At 43.9% G+C, this 26,300-nt stretch overlaps 1 protein-coding gene across 2 annotated transcripts in view; it reads left to right on the plus strand.

The window, feature by feature from the left end:
- Positions 1-13,024: 13,024 nt before the first annotated feature.
- kif3a (kinesin family member 3A) overlaps positions 13,025-26,300 on the plus strand; it is a 90,019-nt gene continuing 76,743 nt past the window's right edge. Inside the window, exon 1 of one of the 2 annotated variants that reach the window (XM_055642694.1) lies at positions 13,025-13,147. In XM_055642694.1, the coding sequence (XP_055498669.1) occupies positions 13,025-13,147 (123 nt within the window). Of the gene's footprint in view, positions 13,148-21,724; positions 21,886-26,300 lie in introns of those variants that run through there. The other variant, XM_055642695.1, reaches the window with a different exon arrangement.

Here is a 26,300-nt window from a genome sequence, read left to right on the forward strand (position 1 = left end):
GTACCTGCATGCTTACTTTCATTGACTGACGAACAAGGATCACTGGATGTCATTGTACTTCTCCTTTTCCCAACATGGCACCATTCAGATAATAATCTGCCTTCCTGTTCTTGCCACCAAAGTGGATAACCTCACATTTATCCACACCCTTCACCCAACCTGTCCAAGTCACCCTGCATCCTCATAGCATCCTCCTCACAGTTCACACTGCCACCCAGCTTTATGTCATCTGCAATTTTGCTAGTGTTACTTTTAATCCCTTCATCTAAATCATTAATGTATATTGTATATAGCTGGGGTCCCAGCACCGAGCCTTGCGGTGCCCCACCAATCACTGCCTGGCACTACTCTTTGTTTCCTGTTTGCCAACCAATTTTCTATGTCAGTACCCTACCCCCAATACCATGTGCTCTAATTTTGCCCACTAATCTCCTATGTGGGACCTTATCAAATGCTTTCTGAGAGCCCAGGTACACTACATCCATGGGCTCTCCCTTGTCCATTTTCCTAGTTACATCCTCAAAAAAGCATGATTTCCACTTCGTAAATCCATCCTGACTCGGACTGATCTTGTTACTGCTATCGAAATGTGCCGCTATTTCATCTTTTATAATTGACTCCAGCATCTTCCCCACCACCTATGTCAGGCTAACTGGTCTATAATTCCAATTTTCTCTCTCCTTTCTTTAAAAGTGGGATAACATTAGCTACCCTCCGATCCACAGGAACTGATCCTGAATTTATAGAAAATTGGAAAACGATCACCAATGCATCCACAATTTCTAGAGCCACTTCCTTAAGTACCCTGGGATGCAGACCATCAAGTCCTGGGGATTTATCAGCCTTCAGTACCATCAATCTACCCAACACCATTTCCTGCCTAATGTGAATTTCCTTTAGTTCATCCATCACCCTAGATCCTCTGGCCTCTGGTACATCAGGGAGATTGTTTGTGTCTTCCTTAGTGAAGACGGATCCAAAGTACCTGTTCAACTCGTCTGCCATGTCCTTGTTCCCCATAATAAATTCACCTGTTACATTCTTCAAGGGTCCAACTGTGGTCTGAACTTATTTATTCCTCTTCATATACGTAAAGAAGCTTTTATTATGCTCCTTTATATTCCTGGCTAGCTTACCTTCGTACCTCATCTTTCTCCCCGTATTGCCTTTTTAGTTATCTTCTGTTGCCCTTTAAAACTTTCCTAATCCTCTGGCTTCCCGCTCATCTTTGCTATACTATACTTCTTTTCTTTTTATACTGTCCCTGACTTGTCATCCATGGCCACTCCTTACACCCCTGGAATCTTTCTTCCTCTTTGGAATAAATTGATCCTGCACCTTCTGAATTATTCCCAGAAATACCTGCCATTGTTGTTCCACTGTCATCCCTGCAAGGGTATCTTTCCAGTCAACTTTGGCCAGCTCTTCCTTCATGGCTCCAGAGTCCCCTTTATTCAATTGTAATACTGACACTTCCAATTTTCCCTTCTCCCTTTCAAATTGTAGATTTAAATTGATCATATTATGGTCACTGCCTCCTAATGGCTCCTTTACCTCGAGTTCTCTTAGTCAACATAGAAGAGACCATATTGCGAACATCAAATAAAGTACACCTGTTGGGATGTTGTTCATCGACTCAGCTCGGCATTCAACACCATCATCCCCTCCAAACTAATCACCAAACTCAGAAAACTGCGTTACTGCTCGTCCGTATGTATATGGACCTTGACTTCTTCACTGACTGATCTCCATAGGGTGTGATTTGGCAACAACACTTCCTCCTCAATAACCATCAGTACCTCAAGACTGTGTGCTCAGTCACCTGCTCCACTCTCTCTATACCCATGACTTCATAGCCAGACACAGCTCCACACCATTTTTCAATTCACAGATGATGCCACTGTTATTGGATGAATAATGGGTAATGATGAGTCAGAGTACAGGAAGGAGATAATATTGAATGATTGAATTATGCCAGAACAAAAATTTTATTCTTAATATTAGCAAGACCAAGAACCTGATTGTTGATTTCAGGAAGGGAAAGCCAGTGTTCTCCATAAACCTGTCTTCATCGAGGGGATGGCAGTGGAAAAAGTCAATGGTTTAACTTCCAGAGCGTGTATTTCTCTGATGATTCGCCAAGTATTCACATACAAGGAATTTGCCTTGGTGCTCTGCTCGTAAGTGACAACATGACAAACAGTGACAGTTAAAAATGATACATAAAACATAAACATTAATATTAAAACATTATTGATTAAACATGTGATTACCATGTGCAAAAGGAGGCTACAGATTGTTGCTTATCGAGTAGCACTACTACTTGTGGAAAAAAGATGGTTTTATGTCTGGCTGTGGCAGCTTTGACAGTCCGGAGTCACCTTCCAGAAGAAAGTTCACCAACGCCTCTAATCCCTGGCAGATTGAGGACATTTAATAGGTCGCTAAATATTTTATCGAACTTCTACATTTGTACATAGAGAGTTGATTGCATTATGGCCTGGTTTGGTAACTCATATCCCAGGAACAAAGAAGGCTGCAGACATTGCCCCCGTACATCATGGGTACTGACCACCCCACCATTGAAAGAATCTACAGGAGGTGCTGCCTAAAAAAGGCAGCACATATCATCAAAAACCCACACCACCTTGGCCAATCTTTTGTCTTGCTATCACCATCGGGAAGAAGGTACAGGAACCTGAAAACCGTACTCTCCAGGTTCAGGAACAATTTCTTCTCAGCAACCACAACACTAAGCACAATCCTACCTCAGTAGCTATGATCTACAATCAACTTTGTTTTGGTTGCACTACAGTTTTGCACTGTTATGACCAGGTTACCTAGTATTATTAGTTATTAATCTATTGCATTATTGGAACAATCCTACCTCAGCAACTATGATCTACTATGAACTCTGCTTCTGTTACATTGCAGACTTAAATTCTGCACTATTATGGCCGGGTTACCTAGTATCACTGGTTATTTTAATATTGTATATTTATTTATGTGTTATTGCATTAATGGGCCTGTAAGACTGCAGCAAGTAAGAATGTCATTGTTCCATTCCTGGTACAAATCACAGTTAACACTCTTGACTTGAAGTATGCTAGATTGAAAGGAGTGCAAATGAAGTGTGGCTTCCCCAGGAAGGACTGTTAGGCCCCTCTCCTTTTTTCCCTTAATCGTCTGTGATACTGGCTCAGTTTTTATCTCTGCAGTAGCACTGCAAGGCATGGACTAAAGCTCTGTATTTTGCAACTTTTTATGCTCCTTTCTTTGTAATATCATGCTCTAAATTCCACTGTAAATCCATCAATCATATGAACTCGACATCTTATTCCTAACTCAGATTATCCACGTCCTACCCATTCCTTCTCCATCTTCGCTGCAATTTAAAACTAATATATTTCCTTTTTTCCAGTTCTAATGGTCTTTGACTTGAACATAACTTTATTTTCTTTTCCACAGACGCAGCCTGACATGCTGAGTGTTTCCAGCATTTTCAGTTTTTATTAAGAACAACACATAGAAAATTAGCATGTCCCCTTCAAGTCAAATACATCCGAACTTGAACATATTTTACAATTGTTCACTGTTTCTGGCCAAAATCCAATGTTATAATAGCACTTTAAACAGATAGAATGAAGTGATTTATTTTAACTGCTCACCATCCATTTTCTCTGGGGCATTTAGCATTTAGCACTGATTGCTGGCCTTGTCCATGATACTCAAGTGTGCAGAAATGAATTAAAAAATATATATTTTTCTTCATCCTGAGCTACCACAGTGTAGAAACATAGAAACATAGAAAATAGGTGCAGGAGTAGGCCCTTCGGCCCTTCGAACCTGCACCGCCATTCAATATGATCATGGCTGATCATCCAACTCAGTATCCCATACCTGCCTTCTCTCCATACCCCCTGATCCCCTTAGCCACAAGGGCCACATCTAACTCCCTCTTAAACATAGCCAATGAACTGGCCTCAACTACCTTCTGTGGCAGAGAATTCCACAGATTCACCACTCTCTGTGTAAAAAATGATTTTCTCATCTCGGTCCTAAAAGACTTCCCTATTATCCTTAAACTGTGACCCCTAGTTCTGGACTTCCCCAACATCGGGAATAATCTTCCTGCATCTAGCCTGTCCAACCCCTTAAGAAGTTTGTAAGTTTCTATAAGATCCCCCCTCAATCCTCTAAATTCTAGCGTGTACAAGCCGAGCCTATCCAGTCTTACTTCATATGAAAGTCCTGCCATCCCAGGAGTCAGTCTGGTGAACCTTCTCTGTACTCCCTCTATGGCAAGAATGCCTTTCCTCAGATTAGGAGACCAAAACTGTACGCAATACTCCAGGTGTGGTCTCACCAAGATCCTATACAACTGCAATAGAACCTCCCTGCTCTTATACTCAAATCCTTTTGCTATGAATGCTAACATACCATTTGCTTTCTTCACTGGCTGCTGTACCTGCATGCCTACTTTCAACAACTGGTGTACCATGACACCCAGGTCTCGTTGCATCTCCCCTTTTCCTAATCGGCCACCATTCAGATAATGATCTACTTTCCTGTTTTTGCCACCAAAGTGGATAACCTCACACTTATCCACATTATACTGCATCTGCCATGAATTTGCCCACTCACCCAACCTATCCAATTCACCTTGCAGCCTCCTAGCATCTTCCTTACAGCTAACACTGCCCCCCAGCTTTGTGTCATCCACAAACTTGGAGATGTTGCATTCAATTCCCTCATCCAGATCATTAATATATATTGTAAATAGCTGTGGTCCCAGCACTGAGCCTTGCGGTACCCCACTAGTCACTGCCTGCCATTCTGAAAAGGACCCGTTTACTCCTACTCTTTGCTTCCTGTCTGCCAACCAGTTCTCTATCCACATCAATACTGAACCTCCAATACCATGTGCTTTAAGTTTGCATACTAATCTCTTATGTGGGACCTTGTCGAAAGCCTTCTGAAAGTCCAGATACAACACATCCACTGGTTCTCCCTTATCCACTCTACTAGTTACATCCTGGAAAAATTCTATAAGATTCGTCAGACATGATTTACTTTTCATAAATCCATGCTGACTTTGTCCAATGAATTCACCACTTTCCAAATGTGCTGCTATCCCATCTTTAATAACTGACTCCAGAATTTTCCCCACCACCGATGTTAGACTAACTGGTCTGTGATTCCCCGTTTTCTCTCTCCCTCCCTTTTTAAAAAGTGGGGTTACATTAGCTACCCTCCAGTCCTCAGGAACTACTCCAGAATCTAAAGAGTTTTGAAAAATTATCACTAATGCATCCACTATTGTGTGTTGTGATGGATTGCTGAAAACTAACTCAACAATTAAACCTGTGGAAAGGTACAAAATGCTGGAGTAACTCAGCGGGATAGGCTGCATCTCTGGAGAGAAAGAATGGGTGACAATTAAACCTGAGGTTTCTTTTGCCTGTTGGCAAATTTTACATTATCACATTACATTTAATGTACGTATTTCTTTGAAATAATTGAAAAGCTGGAGATTAAACTCTTCCGATTTTTGTTATTTCACAGCTTAGCGGTAGTTGGCTTCCTATCACACTATTTACAATTATTTTATAATTTTATTTTAGATTTTCAAAGGTTTCATTATTCTGATTCAAATAATTTAATCCGCTATAAAGTTTCAACATATGTTGTTAGTAAAGTGAACATAAAATCAGATTTCTGGTTAAGGTCAATATTGATTACTAATTGTCGATGACAAACATAGATATTGGATCAATAACTATGAGCAATAAACATAATATGAAGTTAAAAACTTTTCAATTAAGTATCTATTTAAACTTAAAAATTAGGTTAAAATTTTAGGTTTTAACAAAGGCTTTTTGTTTTTTTTGTTCAAAAACATGGGTGGCTGCTTATTGCTGCCTTGATTTGAGTAAAGTAGTTGAATGTATTCTGTCATCTTTGTTACACCACTTTATGCACCTATGGGACGATAAATATTGCATGAAATGGCTCAATTGGACCATCTTTACGTTTCTATGTGCTTTGGTACATTTGCTAAGAAGTTACAACCATTTGAAGCAAAAGTTAATGTTTCATTATTGTCTCAAGGAATTGCAATATTTTGAGGACAAAAATGTTAAGATTTTGAATCCCAATCTTCCTGTGATATAAAAGGTTGCATGCAGCAGTAACTGCAAGAGTGTTAAATACTGTAATGCCTCAATAAACATTTCACTAGAAATGTAATGTGCTAATTAGGCATGTTAAAAGGCTCGTCACAAAAAATCAGGTGAATACAGGGTTTAGTTGTGGTTGGGAAGGAAGAACGGTCGGTTAGTTTTGCATGAAATATAAGATGATTGGGGATTGGAAGCGTTTGGTGGGCTGGGATAGGTATGTAACAGGATTCTGCTATAACGATTACAGAGCAATCAGGACATGTGTTAGTAAGTTTATCAAAATGAGATTGCCTGGGACCATCTTTTCAAAATGATAAAGCAGAACACATGCATTTTTGTTTGAAAGAGCAGGGATTATCTAAGTTTTGTGCTGGTATGCATTTTCCTGATTTTGTGGGGGCTATGTCAATATGCAATGCATTATCACAATGGAACAAACCAGTTCCATTATATATCATTGTTCTATTCAGCATTATATATTATTTTTCTATTCTGCATTAATTTATTTTTGTAAATAAAATGTTTATTCTCAAACCCTATGTCAGGTGCTGCAACATTGCTAGGCCCCTGGCAATGGAAGTGAACAATCTTTTGTAGGTTAAACAGCACAAATGTTTCCATTGTCAGTGATTACATCACAGGTCTGGCCAGACTCCATTGCACATAATCAAAGCACAGTGGGTGTCCATTCAAAGTAATTTTAGGCAAAAGTGGGTGGTATCATGTATCCTATGACCATCGTTTACCCTGTTGCTGCCTCCAATCTCACTGTCCTCTGTTTCTGCTGCTGAATTCTCCTTTGAAGAAAAAAAAAGGCAAGTGTAACTAAAAATTAATTTAAAATTGAAGATTTTAACAAAAGCAGAATAGAAAGAAAACATGTGGAGACAATGAACATATACAGTTTATTACTTACATTTATTTGGAAGCATTTAAAATCTATATTAGAATAGAATAAAAGTATCCAGAATTACTGTGACATTATCTGATTTTCATTCGTGTTAGAGATTAACTGAATTATTTAAAAATATTTGACGATTTGAACCAGAGCTCCTGATTATTCTGGCATTATGGAATGAAAGAAAAAAATTAAAATTTAAAATAGACAATGACTTTGGAAAATGTCAAGGTAAAATTTCAAATATTATTTCTATTAAATCATATTTGATAAATGGTTGTGACATTCAGACTCTTTAATAAATAGTGAAAAGTATTGATGGCATTTTAGGGATACATGTGGAGCATGAAGAATAAATAGTTATCCTAACTGTGACTTAGAAAGTATCATTCAATTTTAACTTCATAAACTGTTTGTCAACTGATGTATAAAATAGAATGCATATTCAATCATTTCCCATTGCACAATGCCTATTTAGAACAATATAACCATGGTGATTCTGGTTTTCACTAAGAAAGGAAAAAAGCAAGACTATCTACACATCCAGTGTACCAGTTAGCAAGATGAGATCACAGTGTACTTTGCAATAAAACACATTTTTCTTTGTAAGATTAAAATTGCTTCAAGACGCCTGACTCCATAACATTATCATCCTCAAACAAATGTAGACATATATGGTTTTTCTATTCGCTTGTTGACAAACTCCTAGTCATTTAGATAGATGTTAAATATATTTAAAAATACATACATTTTGAGCAGTCTAAAACATGAGGAGGAGGATTTCCTGGAATGTATATAGGATGGTTTTTTAAACTAATATGTAGAGGAACTGACTAGAGGACAGGCCATCTTAGACTGGATATTGGGTAATGAGGGAGCATTAGTTAGCGATCTTGTTGTGTAAAGCCCCTTGGGCACAGTGACCATAAAATGGTGGAATTCCAGCATTAGGATGGAGGATGAGAAAGGAGACTTCGAAGGTATGAGATGGGAATTGGCTAAGATAGACTGGCAAATTATACTTAAAGGGTTGATGGTGACGATGCAATGGCAAAGATTTAAAGACCGCATGGATGAACTCCAAAAATTGTTCATCCCTGTCTGGCGAAAAAATAAAACAGGGAAGGCGGCTGAACAGCGGCTAACAAGGGAAATCATGGATAGTGTTAAATCCAAGGAAGAGGCATATAAATTGGCCAGAGGAAACAGCAAACTGGAGGACTGGGAGAAATTTAGAACAACAGAGGTGGACAAACGGATTAATTAAGAGATGGAAATGAGAGCATGAAAGAAAGCTTGTGGGGAATATAAAAAACTAACTGTAAAAGCTTCTTTATATATGTAAAAAGGAAAAGATTAGTGAAGATAAATGTAGGTCCCTTCAAGTCAGAGACAGGTGAATTTATAATGGGAAACAAGGAAATGGCAGAACAGTTAAATGAGTATTGGTTCTGTCTTCACTAAGGAAGCCACAAACAATCTCCTGGTAATACTAGGGGATCGAGGATCTAGTGGGAGGGAAGAACTGAGGGAAATCCACATTAGTCGGAAAATGGTATTAGGGAAACAGTTGGAACTGAAGGCAAATAAATCCCCAGGACCTGATGGCCTGCATCCCAGAGGACTCAAGGAGGTGGCTCATGAAATTGTGAATGCTTTGGTGATCATTGTGAATGCTTTTGGTGACCAATGTTTTCTCGACTCTGGATCAGTTCCTGTAGACTGGGGGGTAGCCAATGTAACCACTTTTTAAGAAAGGAGGGAGAGAGAAAACAGAGAATTATAGACCAGTTAGACTTACATCAGTTGTGGGGAAGATGCTGGAGTCGATTATTAAAGATGTCATAGCAGTGTGTTTGGACAGCAGTGACGGGATCGGTCAAAGTCAGCATGGATTTATGAAGGGGAAATCATACTTGACTAATCTTCTGGAATTTTTTGAGGATGTAAAAAGTGGGATGGATATGGTAGAGCCTGTGGATGTGGTGTATCTGGACTTTCAAATAGCCTTTGACAAGGTCCTAAAGAGATTAGTGTGCAAAATTAGTGCACATGGTATTGGGGGTAGGGTATTGACATGGATAGAGAACAGGTTGGTAGACAGGAAGCAAAGAGTAGGAATTAACGGGTCCTTAGGTGCAAGGCCACCAAATTCAAGTGCAGTTTCTTACCACTATGAGCAGGGTGCAAGGCCACCAAATTCAAATGCAGTTTCCAACCACTTCAAGCAGGATGCAAGGCCACCAAATTCAAGTGCAGTTTCATACCACTTCAAGCTGGATCCAAGGCCACCAAATTCAAGTGCAGTTTCATAACACTTTTAGCAGGATGCAAGGCCGCCAAATTCAAGTGCAGTTTCATACCACTTCAAGCTGGATCCAAGGCCACCAGATTCAGTGCAGTTTCATTCCACTTCAAGCAGGGTCCAAGGCCACCAAATTCAAATGCAGCTTCATACCATTTCATGCAGGGTGAAACCACCATAAAACCACAGAAAACACCAAACTCAGTTCAGTAGACATTCCGTGTGTTCAGTTGATTCACAGCTCAGACAGAGTCATGACCTCTCCCTCTCCCTCCCCCATCATGCAGAGACCGAGCCACACCCACACTTCCTGGTTTATTAACCCCTCCCACCGGAAAAGGTGTGGCTTTCAGGGCGTTTGACAGTAGAGAGATTTGCAACATTTTTTAAACACTAATAACACTTTTATTTTTCATTGATGGGAAGAATTATCTGCACCTGCTCAGCGGAGGGGGGACTGAGTAAGATAGCCAAAAATCACAGCCAAAGCATCTCTGTGCTTGCGGTGGGCCTGGTGGTCGACGTCCAAGCCAACATTGGTGACTGCACTGACCTGCAGCCATCGCCGTCGTGAAGACAGTACAAAGCCCCCACGCCGGTGCAATGAGCGGGGAGCTGGAGAGGGGGAGGGAGGGGGGTCACCTTTCAACTTCTAGCCAAAACACTCAAGCCACCATTTGCAGTAAGTAGTGCCTTTCAACTTCAAGCCAAAGCACCCAAGCCACCATTAGCAGTAAGTAGTGACTTTCAACTTCAAGTCAAAGCACCCAAGCCACCATTTGCAGTAAGTAGTGCCTTTCAACTTCATGCCACCATTTGCAGTAAGTAGTGCCTTTCAACTTCAAGCCAAAGCACCTGTCACCATTTGCAGTAAGTAGTGCCTTTCAAATTCAAGCCAAAGCACCCAAGCCACCATTTGCAGTAAGTAGTGCCTTTCAACTTCAAGCCAAAGCACCCAAACAACCATTTGCAGACAGTGCCTTTTTACTTCAAACAAACCATATTTTCATTTTCAAACCACATTAAGGGTGCTCACATTTGTGTAGACATTTGTTCAGTGTTATCCAGAGCTCAGACGTGACCCTTGGCTTCATCCATAATGGAGAGACTGTGAGTGAGGCACACCACTTCCTGGTTTTATAGTCTCTCTCCCTCCCTCCAGCAAAGCACCTGTCACCATTTGCAGTAAGTAGTGCCTTTCAAATTCAAGCCAAAGCACCCAAGCCACCATTTGCAGTAAGTAGTGCCTTTCAACTTCAAGCTAAAACACCCAAGCCACCATTTGCAGTAAGTCGTGCCTTTCAACTTCAAGCCAAAGCATCCAAGCCACCATGTGCAGTAAGTAGTGCCTTTCAACTTCAAGCTAAAACACCCAAGCCACCATTTGCAGTAAGTCGTGCCTTTCAACTTCAAGCCAAAGCTCCCAAGCCACCATAAGCAGTAAGTAGTGCCTTTCAATATTTAACCAAAGCTCCCAAGCCACAATTTGCAGTAAGTAGTGCCTTTCAACTTCAAGCCAAAGCACCCAAACAACCATTTGCAAGCAGTGCCTTTTTACCTCAAACAAACCATATTTTCATTTTCAAACCACATTAAGGGACCATGCCTACTCACGTTTGTTGTGTAGTCTTTTCCTACTATTTGTTCAGTGTTATTCAGTCAATGCCGCTATGCAGTGGGATTTAGTTCTCATTCTGACTCTCACTCCGGGCCGTCCTCGAGCTGCTCGTTTTGACAAACAGTAATCATATCCACCTCTTACGGCGACTGGCAAATCGCGACCCCAAGTGAAGTTTGCAAACTGAAAATCACCCCTCTGGGCTCCCATGGATCCCCCCTTGCAGTGGGCCCCCCCGCACACACTGTGGGCGAACTGCCACTTGTCGCCGTAGCGGCCCAGACACGAAAAACGGGGCACACGCTGGCTGACACACACGCAGATAGAGAGGGAGACACACACACACACACAGCCACACACACACACACACACACACACACAGAAACACTGAGACATACACAGACACAGAGTCACACACATACAGACAGACACACAGACACCAATGTTAACACAGACTCAAACCTCCAACCAGGTCTGCTGTTGTACGGCACCGAACGATTTGGATCGTTAACACAGCCCCCCAAGCCCCCCCCACCATTTGCAGTAAGTAGTGCCTTTCAACTTCAAGCCCAAAGCTCCCAAGCCAATTTACTACAACCAAGCTGAAATTCCTAAGCCAGCTCTGCATAAGCTGAGTTTTCTCCAGCTTTTTTAAGTGTACCCCCCACCACCCCTTTCAACTTCAAGCCACACACACACCATTTTGCAAGCAGTGCCCTCAAACAAACCATGCACTTTCCCGGGTACGTTTAGCGTTCAATACTCATGGCTGAGTTCGCTGCGGTGCTGGGGCTTGCTGCCCTGTAAACTCCCACCCCGGGTCTGCTCCGGCAGCAGCGAGTGACACAATATAATGCATTTACTGAGGAATGCATTGTTTAACTACTAGCTAACTACCAAAGATCCTATAGGATCTTTGCTAACTACTGCCTGTTTACAAGTGTTACAGCAGCAGTTAACACATCGTTTGTTATCCACCCCCGCCGCTTAACATAGCAAATTTGCGAATTTGTATTTCCATATGAAATACGGAAAATTAACGCGGGGCCCCCATTGGGCGCGGGGCCCAATTTGGAAAAATTGACCAATCGGCCTAGGGCCGCCCTTGGCAATTGTACAGGGCCCTGGTGAGACCGCACTTGAAGTATTATGTGCGATTTTGGTCTCCTAATTTGAGGAAGGACATCATTGCTATTGAGTGAGTGCTGCGTAGGTTCACCAGGTTAATTCCCGGGATGGCGGGACTGACATATGATGAAAGAATGGGTCAACTGGGCTTGTATTCACTGGAATTTAGATGAATGAGAGGAAATCTCATAGAAACATATAACATTCTTAAAGGAATGGTCACGCTCGATGCAGTAAAAATGTTTCCGATGCTGGGGGAGTCCAGAATCAGGGTCACAGTTTGGGAAAAAGGGGTAGGCCATTTAGGACTGAGATGGGGAAAAACCTTTTCACCCAGAGAGTTGTGAATATGTGGAATTCTCTGCCACAGAAGGCAGAGGAGGCCAATTCACTGGATGTTTTCAAGAGGGAGTTAGATTTTGCTCTTAGTGGTAAAGGAATCAAGGGATATGGGGAAAAAGCAGGAATGGGGTACTTATTTTAGACGATCAGCCATGATCATATTGAATGGCGGTGCTGGTTCAAAGGGCCGAATGGCCTACTCCTGCACCTATTTTTCTATGTTCTATGTTTCTATGAAAAAATGCTTAGATTTCACCTGTAATATTAGATGTTTACAATCTACACAGGGATAACGTAATGGTTTCAGCAAATATATATAATTAAAAATAAGAAAAAAAAGAAAATCAAAACCTGGTCGTATTCTAAAATCTGCAATGGAGGTTTACAAAAATGGGCCATGTAACGTTAGAGCTAAATAGACTACATTTTGTGAATACTTCATATCATTTTACTGTCTTAACTTCCCATGGTCTGCACCTAAATTGCTGAACTTTTGTAATGAAGTGCACAAGTTGGATGTTTTTCATTGGTCAGCCCATCTGTGTGGCAGCATGCCAGAACAAAATGCTAAATCCCATAAGCCATTAGCACAAAATTTCTGCTCTGTCATGGTGGTGTGGGTTTCATGTTATGCAGAGGCAAACCAGACTTCTGGACAAATAATGTGGAAAAAAGTGAGTTTAAGGCTAAATATTTGCGAATTTTAATGCAGTGTTGAACAATTAGAAATTAATGCAAGTTTCGTTAAACATGTTTAACTGTTGTGTTACCTTGAAGATTGATTTTCATTTTGGAAGAAAATTTGCTGCCTTTAGCTAATCAGTTGCATCTGCCGTAAAGAATTATCAGCAGCTTTTTAAAGCAATTAATGATATGCTATGATATCCTTTTCAAACAGATTTATTTCAAAGAGAAACAATAGAATTTGTGAAAATTAATAGGGGACAAGATGATAAGACCCATGTTTGCTCACAGAATAACACCGAGGTATTTATAAATTGCCTCTATTTAGGTATGAATTGTAAAGTGGGTTCAGAAGGTTGGTTGGTTATTCCAGATAACCAAACTTACATTAAAATATTGGGCAATATGGACTAGTTTTACAAAAATTACATTGAGCTATCTGATTCACTGCTGAAAAACGATGATGTGTAGTTACTGCAGTTGAGACGTAGAAACAAATTAAACCTGTCCAGAAATTTAAAGTTAATCTATTTCAGTTCAACAACTTTTTGTATATTTGTGTTGGACGTTAGTATCGTCAAGTGATTAAAAATGTAATCAAGAATTTTTCACAGATTAAATCACCCTCTGAAATAACAAAATAGGAATATTTTTGAATGATTGAAATGAAACCATTTTGCATTTAAATTTGAAATGTCCAAAGAAGATTAGTTTTTCATTTACAGACATGAATGTTGTTGGCATCCGTCCATCTGTGAGAGATGATGGTGCAGCTTTGATGTCATCCTGCTTGGTGAGGGGAATGTTTTATCTTTGGTTGCATTTCTGTTGTGGCTGGCAAGGTCTACCCTTGAGAGACAGACTCCCACACCCCACCTCAGCTTCCACAAGCAACTGTTGTCTCTGTCCTTTAGATTAGGGATGAGTTGCTGTTGCCATTGACTATTCTTGACATTGACTATGTTCCCGATGTTGGGGGAGTCCAGAACCACGGGCCACAGTTTAAGAATAAGGGGTAAGCCATTTAGAACGGAGTTGTGGAAACACTTTTTCACACAGAGAGTTGTGAGTCTGTGGAATTCACTGCCTCAGGGAGCGGTGGAGGCCGGTTCTCTGGATACTTTCAAGAAAGAGCTAGATGGGGCTCTTAAAGATAGCGGAGTCAGGGGATATGGGGAGAAGGCAGGAACGGGGTACTGATTGGGGATGATCAGCCATAGAAACATAGAAAATAGGTACAGGAGGAGGACATTTGGCCCTTCGAGCAAGCACCGCCATTCATTGTGATTATGGCTGATCATCCCCTATCAATAACCTGTGCCTGCCTTCTCCCCATATCCATTGACACCACTAGCCCCTAGAGTTCTATCTAACTCTATCTTAAATCCATCCAGTGACTTGGCCTCCACTGCCATCTGTGGCAGGGAATTCCATAAATTCACAACTCTCTGGGTGAAAAAGTTTTTTCTCACCTCAGTCTTAAATGACCTCCCCTTTATTCTAAGACTGTGGCTCCTGGTTCTGGACTCACCCAACATTGGGAACATTTTTCCTGCATCTATCTTGTCCAGTCCTTTTACAATGTTATATGTTTCTATAAGATTTCCCCTCATCCTTCTAAACTCCAGTCAACAAGCCTAGTCTTTTCAATCGTTCCTCATATGACAGTCCCACCATCCCAGGGATCAATCTCGTGAACCGTCGCTGCACTACTTCAAACACAAGGATGTCCTTCCTCAAATTAGGAGACCAAAACTGCACACAATACTCCAAATGTGGTCTCACCAGAGCCCTATACAACTGCAGAAGAACCTCTGTAGTTCCTAGGTTACACAAAAAAGCTGGAGAAACTCAGCGGGTGCAGCAGCATCTATGGAGCGAAGGCAATAGGCAACGTTTCAGGCCGAAACCCTTCTTCAGACTCTACTGTTCCTATACTGAAAACCTCTTGTTATGAAGGCCAACATTCCGTTAGCTTTCTTCACTGCCTGCTGTACCTGCACGCCAACTTTCAGTGACCGGTGTACAAGGACACCCAGGTCTTGCTGTACCTCCCCCTTACCTAACCTAACCCCATTGAGATAATAATCTGCCCCCTTGTTTTTGCTGCCAAAGTGGATAACCTCACATTTATCTATATTATACAGAATCTGCCACGCACCTGCCCACTCACTCGACCTGTCCAGGTCACCCTGCAACCTCCTAACATCCTCTTCACAGTTCACACTGCCACCCAGCTTTGTGTCATCCGCAAACTTCAAGAGTCAAGAGTCAAGTCAAGAGAGTCAAGAGTCAATTTAATTGTCATTTGGACCCCTGGAGGTCCAAACGAAATGCCGTTTCTGCAGCCATACATTACACACAAATAGACCCCAGACACAACATAATTACATTTAACATAAACATCCATCACATAGCTGTGATGGAAGGCCAAATAAACTTATCTCTCCACTGCACTCTCCCCCCCCCGATGTCAGAGTCAAAGTCATAGCCCCCGGCTGGCGATGGCGATTGTCCCGCGGCCATTGAAGCCACGCCGGGTGGTGCGAGGTCGCACACTGGGTCTTGGTGTTGGAGCCCCCGGTGTGCGCTCGCAGAGTCCGCGGCCATTCCAGCCGCGCGGGGCAGTGATGTAGGCCCCGCTCCAGGAGCTCTTCAACCCCGCAACTCGGGCGGGAGAAGTCGCCGTTGCAGAGCCCCGAAAAGCGGTCTCCCTCCAGGGAGCCGCGGGCTCCCGGCGCCGTCGTCCACAGACCCGTCGTTGGAGCCTCCGACTCTCCGGTAGCAGCAGCAGCTTGCTAGTGTTGCTCCTAATTCCCTCTTCCAAATCATTAATATATATGGTAAATAGTTGCGGCCCCAACACCGAGCCTTGCGGCACTCCACTCGCCACTGCCTGCCATTCTGAAAAGGACCCGTTCACTCCTACTCTTTGCTTCTGGTCTGCCAACCAATTTTCTATCCATGTCAACACCCTACCTCCAATACCATGTGCTCTAATTTTGGTCACCAGTCTCCCGTGTCTCACCGGTCACATGATCACATTGAATGGCGGTGCTGGCTCGAAGGGCAGAATGGCCTACTCCAGGACCTATTGTCTATTGTTGGCACATGGCCTCCTGGGTCTTGAACCACGTGTTTCATACCTGCCTGGAGGTCCTTTCTCCACCTCCCCTGGTCTTCAGCAACAGCTTCCCAGTTGTCAGTGCCAATGTTGAAAATTTTCATATCTCATTTAATCGTACCCTTCAAGCAAAGCTTTGGTCTTCCTCTTAAATTAATAATACAATGTAAAATTGGCATTCTGTCTATCCCTCTTAACTCAATAGCATATGCAGTTATGCTGTTCTTCAATTTTTCCATTCTTTCAGTTCTCGCCTCTAACCAAATGCATACAAATATTAAAAAGGAATAATATGAAAACATGTAAATCGGTCATTGCATATTTATTTATAATCTCCAAATTAAAAATAATATTTTCTTATATTTTGGTTTTATTGTATTGATCTTAATGTGTGGAAGTATTTTCTGCTGTAATTTAAACTACGATACTTTCTATGAAATCTCTAATTTCCTTTCCTTATAGTACGCATTTTGTTTGCTACTTGCATTTTATTGCATCTTTCTTCTTTTGCTATGAAGAATTCAGGTTATTTGGATATTCTTTTATTAAAAGATAATCATACTTTTTGAAAGGGTGAGGAACTAAAATGATTGCAATCAAATATGAAATCAATGAAATTAAAGTTACTAGATATTTTATACATCTAGATTTTCTTTCTCAAAAGGACACAAAGTGCTTAAGTAACTCAGCAGGTCAGGCAACATCTCCAGCACTTTGGGTCCTTTTGTGCATTAACCAGCTTCTGTAGTTCTTTGTTTCTAGATTTTCTTTCAATCGGGGATGAGATCAAATGTTACTTTATGGCCATAAATGATAGGCCAATGCACTACATATGAGTTAAAAGACAAGAGTGTTTTATTGTCCAGAGATGCTGCCTGAATTAGTGAGTTACTCTAGCACTTTGTGGCATTTTGTGTTCTATTGTCATATGTTTCTAAACGAAACAATGAAATTCTTACCTGGCCTAAAGACAAGTTTAGGCACTTGCCCATCATTTATCTCCACGAGATAAAATTTCATCTCAGGCGAATGGAAGGAAAATCACTTTTGCTTTCTAGAGGTGTTTAGTCAACTTCTTGGCATCACTCTATTGGGAGAAGATGAGGTTTATCAATCTAATTTAGGGTTCTAGATCTGATACTGATAATGTAAAAGTTGCTATTGCAAGATAAAGTGATTTTCCCATCACCTTTTATTTTGACTTCATAAATAGAGTTATAGAGTCATGGTGATACAGTGTGGAAACAGGCCCTTTGGCCCAACTCGCCCACACCACCAACAATGTCCCAGCTACACTAGTCCCACTTGCCTGTGCTTGGTCCACATCCCTCCAAACCTGTCCTATCCATGTACCTGTCTAACTGTTTCTTAAATGTTGGGATAGTACCAGCCTCAACTACCTCCTCTGGCAACTTATTCCTTACACCCACCACCCTTTGTGTGAAAAAGTTACCCTTGGATTCCTATTAAATCTTTTCCCCATCACTTTGAACCTATGTCTCCTGGTCCTCGATTCCCCTACTCTTGGCAAAAGACTGTGCATCTACCCAATCTATTCCTCTCATGATTTGTATACCTCTATAAAATCTCTCCTTACCCTCCTGCACTCCATGGAATAGAGACCCAGCCTCCTCAACCTCTCTCTACAGCTCACACCCTCTAGTCCTGGCAAAATACTCGTAAATCTTTTCTGAACCGTTTCAAGTTTGACAATATCTTTCCTGTAACATGGTGCCCAGAACTGAACACAATATTCTAAATGTGCTCTCACCAACGTCTTGTACAACTTCAACATGACCTCCCAACTTCTATACTCAATACTCTGACTGATGAAGGCCAAAGTGCCAAAAGCTTTTTTGACCACCTTATCTACCTGCAACTCGAGCTTCAAGGAACCATGCACCTGTACTCCTAGATCCGGCTGCTCTACACACTACACAGGGGCCTACCATTCACTGTGTAGGTCCTGCCCTTGTTCGATGTCCCAAAATGCAACACCTCACACTTCTCTGTATTAAATTCCATCAACAATTCCTCTGCCCAACTGGCCAATCAATCCAGATCCTGCTGTAATCTTTCACAACCACCTTCACTATCTGCAAAACCACTAACTTTTGTATCATCAGCAAACATCTTGCCCTGTATGTTCTCATCCAAATCATTGATGTAGATGACAAACAGTAACGGGCCCCACACCAAACCCTAAGGCACACCACTAGTCACAGGCATCCAATCTGTGAAGCAACCTTCCAGCATCATCCTCTGCTTCCTTACATGGAGCCAATTTGCTATCCATTCAACTATCTCTTCTTGGATCCCACACGATCTAACCGTCCGGAGCAGCCTACCATGCGGAACCTTGTCGAACGCCTTACTGAAGTCTATGTACACAACATCTACAGCTCTGCCCTCATCAGCCTTTTTGGTCACGTCTTCAAAAAAATCAAACAGATTTGTGAGACACAACCTTCCACATACAAAACCATGCTACCCAGGGATGCAGTGCTGCCAGAGCTCACCAGAGCGCCGCTACGGCACCTCTGGGGGGAAAAAAAGCAACAAAAAAACAGCGGAAATTTTAAGTAGCAGGTGTGTGGTCAGGGTAACCTGGTTGAAAGAGTGGGAAGCGGAAGACCCATCATTACTGAGGTTCCCTATAGGAGGGGGGAGGGGGCGGGAGGAGCAGTAGGACCCATCAGAGTCAGACCACATGCTGTCTGCATCGTGGAGGTTGCAGGCCTGGTGCTGAGCCTGGAACTCTGGTGAGGTGACGTCTCCGGCCCGCTGGTGGCTGGTGGAGATGTGAGGGTCGGCAGAATCGCTGGAGGAATTCCGTGAGGGGCTGATATGGGTCGGCGGCAGCAGCATCGTTGACACCGGGGAGACAGTGAAGGTCGGCGACAGTGGCGGTGGTCCCAGGGAGGTGGTGAGAGTCAGCGACAACAGCGTGGTGGCCCCTGGGAGGCGGTGAGTCGGCAGCCGTGGTAGTTTCAGTGGTCCATGCCTGGGTTTCGCCAGGAAGGCAGTGAAGGTCGGAGAGGCGGTGGATGTTGATGTTGCTCCTTGTGGTGGCAATCTCGTCCTCGTGGTGGTCGGGCAGGCGGCGCCGTGGTCTCCAGCAGTGAAGCTCCAGGCCTGCGGGTGGTCGAGTCGAGGAGTGTCGGTGGAGGCAGACAAGCTTGTGATCTTTGGTAGAGTCCAGATAGGCGAGGAAGCGTTTGTTGAGGGTACCAATCTGGCGCCGAATAAAGTACAGTTGTGGTCCATTGCAGGTGTTAGTGAGTAGGTGAGTGAGTGAGTGGGTGCGTGACTGAGTGTGTAAGAGAGTGGGTGGGTGAGTGAGTGAGTGTTTGGGTTTGTGTGTGTGTGTGTGTGGGTATGGGTGAGTGAGTGTGTGTGCGTGTGAGTGATTGGGTGGGTCTGTGAGTGGGTGGGTGAGTGGGTGAGCGAGTGAGTGGGTGACTGGGAGAGTGGGTGTGAGAGGGTGAGTGAGTGGGTGGGTGAGTGATTGGGTGAGTGAGTTTGTGTGAGTGTGTGTGATTGTGTATGTGAGTGTGTGTGTGTGGTCCAGAGCTTCGGTAGAGTCAGCATTATATGTTTTATTGAACAAGATATACACTGGGGTGTAGTCGTAGGCTATAATATTGTTTGACCCTCTTGGGAGACTAGCTTGCCCCCTCCCCCCCCCCCCCAGCAAAACCTGAAATGATGCCCCTGTTTGACAGGTCCGGCACCTAAAAAATTAGCACTGCAACACTGATGCTGAGTATCCCAAATCAGCCCTTGCCCATCTAAATGCCTGTATAACCTATCCCTCAGAATACTCTCCAGTAACTTACCAACTACAGATGTTAAGCTCACCAGCCTATAGTTTCCAGCATTTTCCCTGCAGCCCTTCTTGAAAAGAGGCACAATATTTGCCACCCTCCAGTCTTCCAGCACCTCTCCTGTATTTAAGGACGACTAGTAAATTTCAACCAGAGCTCGCCTAATTTCCACTCTAGTTTTCCGCAATGTCCTCGGATATGTCTGATCTGGCCCTGGAAATTTGTCTACCTTCAAACACGACAGTATCTTCAGTACTTCTTCGATGGTAACCCTGACTGCTCTCAAGGCACTTCCAGTAACTTCTCTGATTTCCGCCGTCCTATAGGGAGGTTTCACGGCAGTCGGGTCACGACCCATGACCCGTACTGTTGCTACGCTACTCCAAATGGATTACACGTGATGTACTGCAGGTAGGCACTTACCATTGTTTCCAGCGTAGCGGGCCCGTTAAAACCCGCTGAAATTGTCAATTTTTGTGCTGTAAATAATGATGGAAATCGGGATAAGCGTGAGAGACATTTAGCATACTTCACAATTCCAAAAGTGAGGAGAAATGACGGTAGATAGAAACAAGAGCTGAAGGGACAACAACAGCCAGAGTGCTTGGCGAACACTGGCTGTTTGCTCACTGAATTTCATGTAAGGCATTATTTGCGTTTTTTCTTGATTCCTTTGGCATCTAAAAAGTTTCAGAAGTGATAAATCTGGCTGTAATTTTTTTAAATCGCCCATGGTTTTTACATACAAAAATGAAAACGCATCTGAAGAAAGTTTTACAGCCAGATTTATCACTTCCGAGAATTTTTAGATACCAAAGGAATCAAGAAAAAACACAAATAATGCCTTACTTGATGAAATGCAGTGAGCAAACGCGATAATTCCCAATATTTTCAATGTTTACCAAGCACTTTAGCTGCTGTAGTCCATTCAGTTCTCACTTCTCTATACCTTCATTTCGCTTCACGTTTGCAATTCTGAAGTTGGGTACATGTCTCTCACACTTACCCCGACTCCCACAACTTTTTTCAGCGCAAAAATTCAACATTTTGGTGGTTTTTAACAGGTAGGAAAGTATGCGTTTCTAGCATTAATAACATACACCGGAAGTGACGGATGTCACTTCCAGTTGGATTTAGCGGCTCCGTGCGTCGAGCCCTACGACCCAGTGACCTTCCATGCAACCACCCTATTGTTTCTCCTCGGCCTTGCCCATCTCCTGTGGCTCCATGCAGAGGTGACCGCTTTGATTCCTGAGAGGTCCCACTCTATCGCTAGTTACCTTTTCCCCCCTTATGTATTTAGGAAATGTAAGGGGGAACTCTTTTATTTTCAACAATTATTAAGATATACACAATTGCTGGAGTAACAGGCAGAATCTTTATAGAGTAGAAATGGGTGACGTTTCGGGTCGAGACCCTTCATAGGCCTGGTTTAGAGGGATATGGGCCAAACGCTGACAGGCGGGCCAAGTGTAGATGGGACATGCTGGTCAGCATGGGCAGGTTGGGCCGAAGGGCCTGTTTCCATGCTGTATCCAAGGCAACCAGACGCACTGCCGTCTAGTCCCGCCCCAATCCCGGTGGGCGCGTCGTGCGATTGGCGGAGAGAGCTGCCCGTCAGGGCGGGGTGGAGCTGTTGTCGGTTGGGCTCGGGCCGCTGCCGCTGCCGCTGGGGAGGGGAACGTCGATAGATCGGTCGGTCGGTCGGGGAAAGGCTGAGATTGAGGGAGCTGGATATCAAATCCGAGCGAACTCCGCCGCGGCGTCCAACATGCCGGTGAGTTGAAGCAGCGCCGAGGCTGCAGCCTGCAGGTGATAAATAGGCAGCGGCCGGCCTACGGGACCGGCGAGCGAGCGAAGGAGGGAATGAGTTCGGGCCTTTGAAGCTGATCTGTAGTCGGTCAATCGCCCGAGGCCGCGGCGTTGGTCTCTGGTTGCTAGGCCGCGTCGCTAACATGAAACGGGAGTGTGGACAACAGAGCCCTTCTGAGTGCTCAATGTCGGGCGATGGCAGGGTTTACCTGCACTCGAACTACGTTGCTTGCGGCAGAAATAGGAACCCAGCTCCTTGTCTCCTGATCCAGTGAAACCATCATATTTCCCCTTTATCCCTTCCCAACAACATCCACCCTGCCTCTCCCTCTCGCACATATGAGACGAAATTTGGACCCCCCTGCTGTAACCCACCCTATCGTTCGACTCGCCAGCAATCTCCGTTCATTACCAACCTATCGCAAAATAAACCCCCTCGTTGACTGTTAGGGACGAGAAAGTTTTGATTCACCTTATTTTCTAGCTAAATATTGCCTTGGGAATGGAGGACGGTTAAAATCAGAGCTGTGTTGAGAGAACGGGGCCAAGCCCATCTGGATCATTGTGATAAACACGATGGTAAACAATATCTGCATCGGCTTGATGGTATGGATTTGAGTGAACTGGATCTTGAAGCAAGAGGTATGCGAGTGTATCAATTTTATTACGTAAGGGATGACGAGATCTCATTTGTTTGAAACATTGAAATTGATTTAAATGGCGTGATTAATATGAGGCAACTATTAATGCTTATTTTTTATGAAAACAAACGTTTAAATAGTTTTTTAATTGTATTCTAACCTCATTCATTGCCCTTTGACCACGTCCATGGTCTAAGTTTATTTATTTTTTTAATTACACTAATTTAGGCTGACAGCACTGAGGGAGTGCAACACCACCAGAAGTCTAGATGTAGAAACAAGAACTGCAGATGCTGGTTGACACAGTGGTTCAGGTGTAATTATGCTCCTACAGCTTACCCCCTCAAGGGGGTGTCCCACTTGGGTGACCTGATTGGCGAGTTTAAGAGAGTTCGAAAAAAATGTCTTGTTGAAGACCTATGTAAAAGACTCCTTTGACCTTCGACTATGTTGAAGACTAACTAGGACTAGCTACGACTAACTTCGGGAAAATTGGCCAACGAATAGTGGAGAGTGAAGACGACCTCCTTCGACCTCCCTTCGACTATGATGAAGACTATCTACCTTGGGCTACTCTCGATTACCTATGACTAACATGCCGACCTACTACGACTAAACCCACGAGTAAAAAAAGTATATATTTTTTCCATGGCAACCTTTTTTTACTCGCGGGCATTTTTCAACATTGTTGAAAAATACGCCGCGACCCAGCTGAGGCCTCGAGTACACGGGGACTACTCTTGAGCGTGAAGGAGAATTACAAAGACCTCCTATGACCTTGTGTCGACCATGCTGCGAGTATGAGTCGAGGGCAAACTCGCTAGAACTCGCAGATTAGGTCGCCCAAGTGGGACAGCCCCCTTTAGTCTAGATCAGTAAAACACTGAGTCAAGCACTGGATCAACTAATTCTTTATTGTCTCTCTGCTGACTGGTTAGCACGCACCAAAATAGCTTTTCATTGTACCTCGGTACATGTGACAATAAACTAAACTGAACTGATGTCTCCAAAGATGCTGCTTGACCCGCTGGGTTACTGCAGTACTTGGTGTCTTTTTTGTGTAAACCAGCATCTATAATTGCTTGTTTCTATATTTTACTGCTCCATTGCAAAATCACCTCAAAGTATGCCTATATTGAAGAATGTCTCCTAATGGGCCTGTCCCACTTAGGCGATTTTTCAGGCGACTGCCGGCGACTGATAAGTTGCTGGCAGTCGCCTGAAAAACCGGCAACTGGAACGGCGATTGTCAGAGTGGAACACACAAACACATCGCGGGAGGGAACTGGGCAAGCGGGGGGAGCCCTGTCTGAAATTCACACGGTGCAAAGCCAAGGTGATACAGACACACACCGCGAAGAACAGGAAGGTTGGTGCTGTAATTAAGACAGCTAAAGCACAGTGTACAGTAAGTCGTTTAAAAGGGGGGGTGGGGGAGGGGGAGGGAGAAGAAGTGGAGACAACAGACAACTTTTAAGAAATCAGACAACTTTTAAGAAGCCAGAGATACACGGCTGTGAAGTTCGACGGACATTTAATATTATCGGTCGGTTATTCTTGGTTCTGAAAACCACTGCTTATGTTTTTTTTTCCCCAATGAGCCAATGAAATTCACCGGTCAGCACCGGCTACAACCTGCAAGGACCTATGAGAACCTTCGACCTCCTGGCAACCCACTAGGACCTCCTGCTGACTCACCTCCGGCACGCGAATTTTCGCTACTCTCCGGCTTCATTCTAGTCGCTGCTAATGTTGAAAAATTTGTGGCGACCATAATGAGGTCGCGACTAGTTACCAGAATGCGGGAACTCCTCGCGACCAGGGCACAAAATGAACTGTTGCCCGGGTGCCAATGGTGACCTAAAGTCCCGCTGGGCAACCTAAAAGCTGTGCCATTTTGCCCGGCGTGGCAAGCACCCAGGACACCTATCGCTCAACTCTGAGCGGGCCCCCCTCTCTATGTCTCTCTCTGTCACTCTCCGTCTCCGTCCGCCATCCATACCCGTGTCTGGGCCGCAGGTTTTCTGCTATCCGCCCGCTCCTCATTCGCCGGCACAGCCGGCCACCTTGCGGATGCACACTGCCACGGCCTGCACTTCCTTCCTCTGGACATGCGCACAACCACGGGCAGCACATCATAGGCTGCCCTGCACATGCGCACTGCCACGGCAACTGGTCGGTGTCGGGTACTTTCTCCCTCCCTATGCATTGTGGGAGATCTTGCCACCATTGCTGTCCGGTCGCCGCCTCGCCGTGACCGCTGAAAAGCAACGCAGAATCACTCCCTGGAGCTGATCACTCCCAGAATCACTCCCTTGCTTCTTGGTTTCCCGGTCTCCAAAAATATTCCGAATTGAATTTAAACTGGAGTGGATCCTCCACCACCAAACTCCAAACTCTGAAAAATAACAGCCTATTGCACTTTATCTGTTTATTTATTGTGTATATATACGGTCTATGGTATATAGACACACTGAACTTTTATCTCCTGTTCTATATTATGCAACGCAGTTTACATATTCTGTTGTGCTGCAGCAAGCAAGAATTTTATTGCCCTATCTGGAACACATGACAATAAATCTCTCTTGACTTGGACTTGAGCAAAAAAGAGCTACCTTCAATTTAGTTGCATCTGGTTGGGTAACCATGGTAGGGTGAAGACTATTCCATGCTTTAATTGTGCGGGGTAACTCCATGGAGCAGCCAGCATCTCTGGATGGAATAGGTTTTAGTGTTTTTAGTTTAATTTAAAGATACAGCGTGGAAACAGGCCCTTTGGCCCACCGAGTCCACGCCGACCACCGATCACCCGTAAACTAGTTCTATCCCGCACATTAGCGACGCAAGTCAAGAGTCAAGAGTGTTTTATTATCTCATGTCCCTGTTAGAACAATGAAATCCTTTCTTGCAGCAGCACAACAGACTTGCTGCCTCACATACCAAAGATCTGTCTTCAGGCACTGCCTGTGCTGAATTTGCACATTCTCCCTGCAAGCTTGTGGGTTTCCTCCCGCATCCCAAAGACGCATTGGCTTTTAAGGTTAACTTGACTGTAAAATTGCCCCAAATGTGTAGGGAGTGGGTGAGGAAAATGGGATAACAGAAATTGTGTGAATGTGTAGACAAAAATGCTGGAGAAGCTCAGTGGGTGAGGCAGCATCTATGGAGCGAAGGAAATAGGCGACGGTTCGGTTTGAGACCTTTCTTCAGACTGATATGAGGGTGGGGGGGGGGCGGGAAGAAGAAAGGAAGAGGCGAAGACAGTGGGCTGAGGGAGAGCTGAGAAGGGGAGGAGAAAGCAGGGACTACCTGAAATTGGAGAAGTGGTTCATACCGCTGGGGTGTAAACTGCACAAGAGACACACGAGGTGCTGCTTCTCCAATTTACGGTGGGCCTCACTCTGGCCATGGAGGAGGCCAAGGATAGAAAGGTCGGATTTCGAATGGGAAGGGGAGTTGAAGTGCTGAGCCACCGGGAGATCAGGTTGGTTATTGCAAAATGAGCGGAGGTGTTGGGCGAAGCGATCGCCAAGCCTACGCTTGGTCTCACCGATGTAGAGCAGCTGACACCTAGAGCAGCGGATGCAATAGATGAGGTTGGAGGAGGTGCAGGTGAACCTCTCCCGCACCTGGAATGACTGCTTGGGTCCTTGAATGGAGTCAAGGGGGGAGGTAAAGCTACAAGTGTAGCATTTCCTGCGGTTGCAAGGGAAAGTGCCAGGAGAGGGGGTGGTTTGGG

Source organism: Leucoraja erinacea, chromosome 11, assembly GCF_028641065.1.
Source record: "Leucoraja erinacea ecotype New England chromosome 11, Leri_hhj_1, whole genome shotgun sequence".
Classification (NCBI taxonomy): Eukaryota; Metazoa; Chordata; class Chondrichthyes; order Rajiformes; family Rajidae; genus Leucoraja; species Leucoraja erinaceus.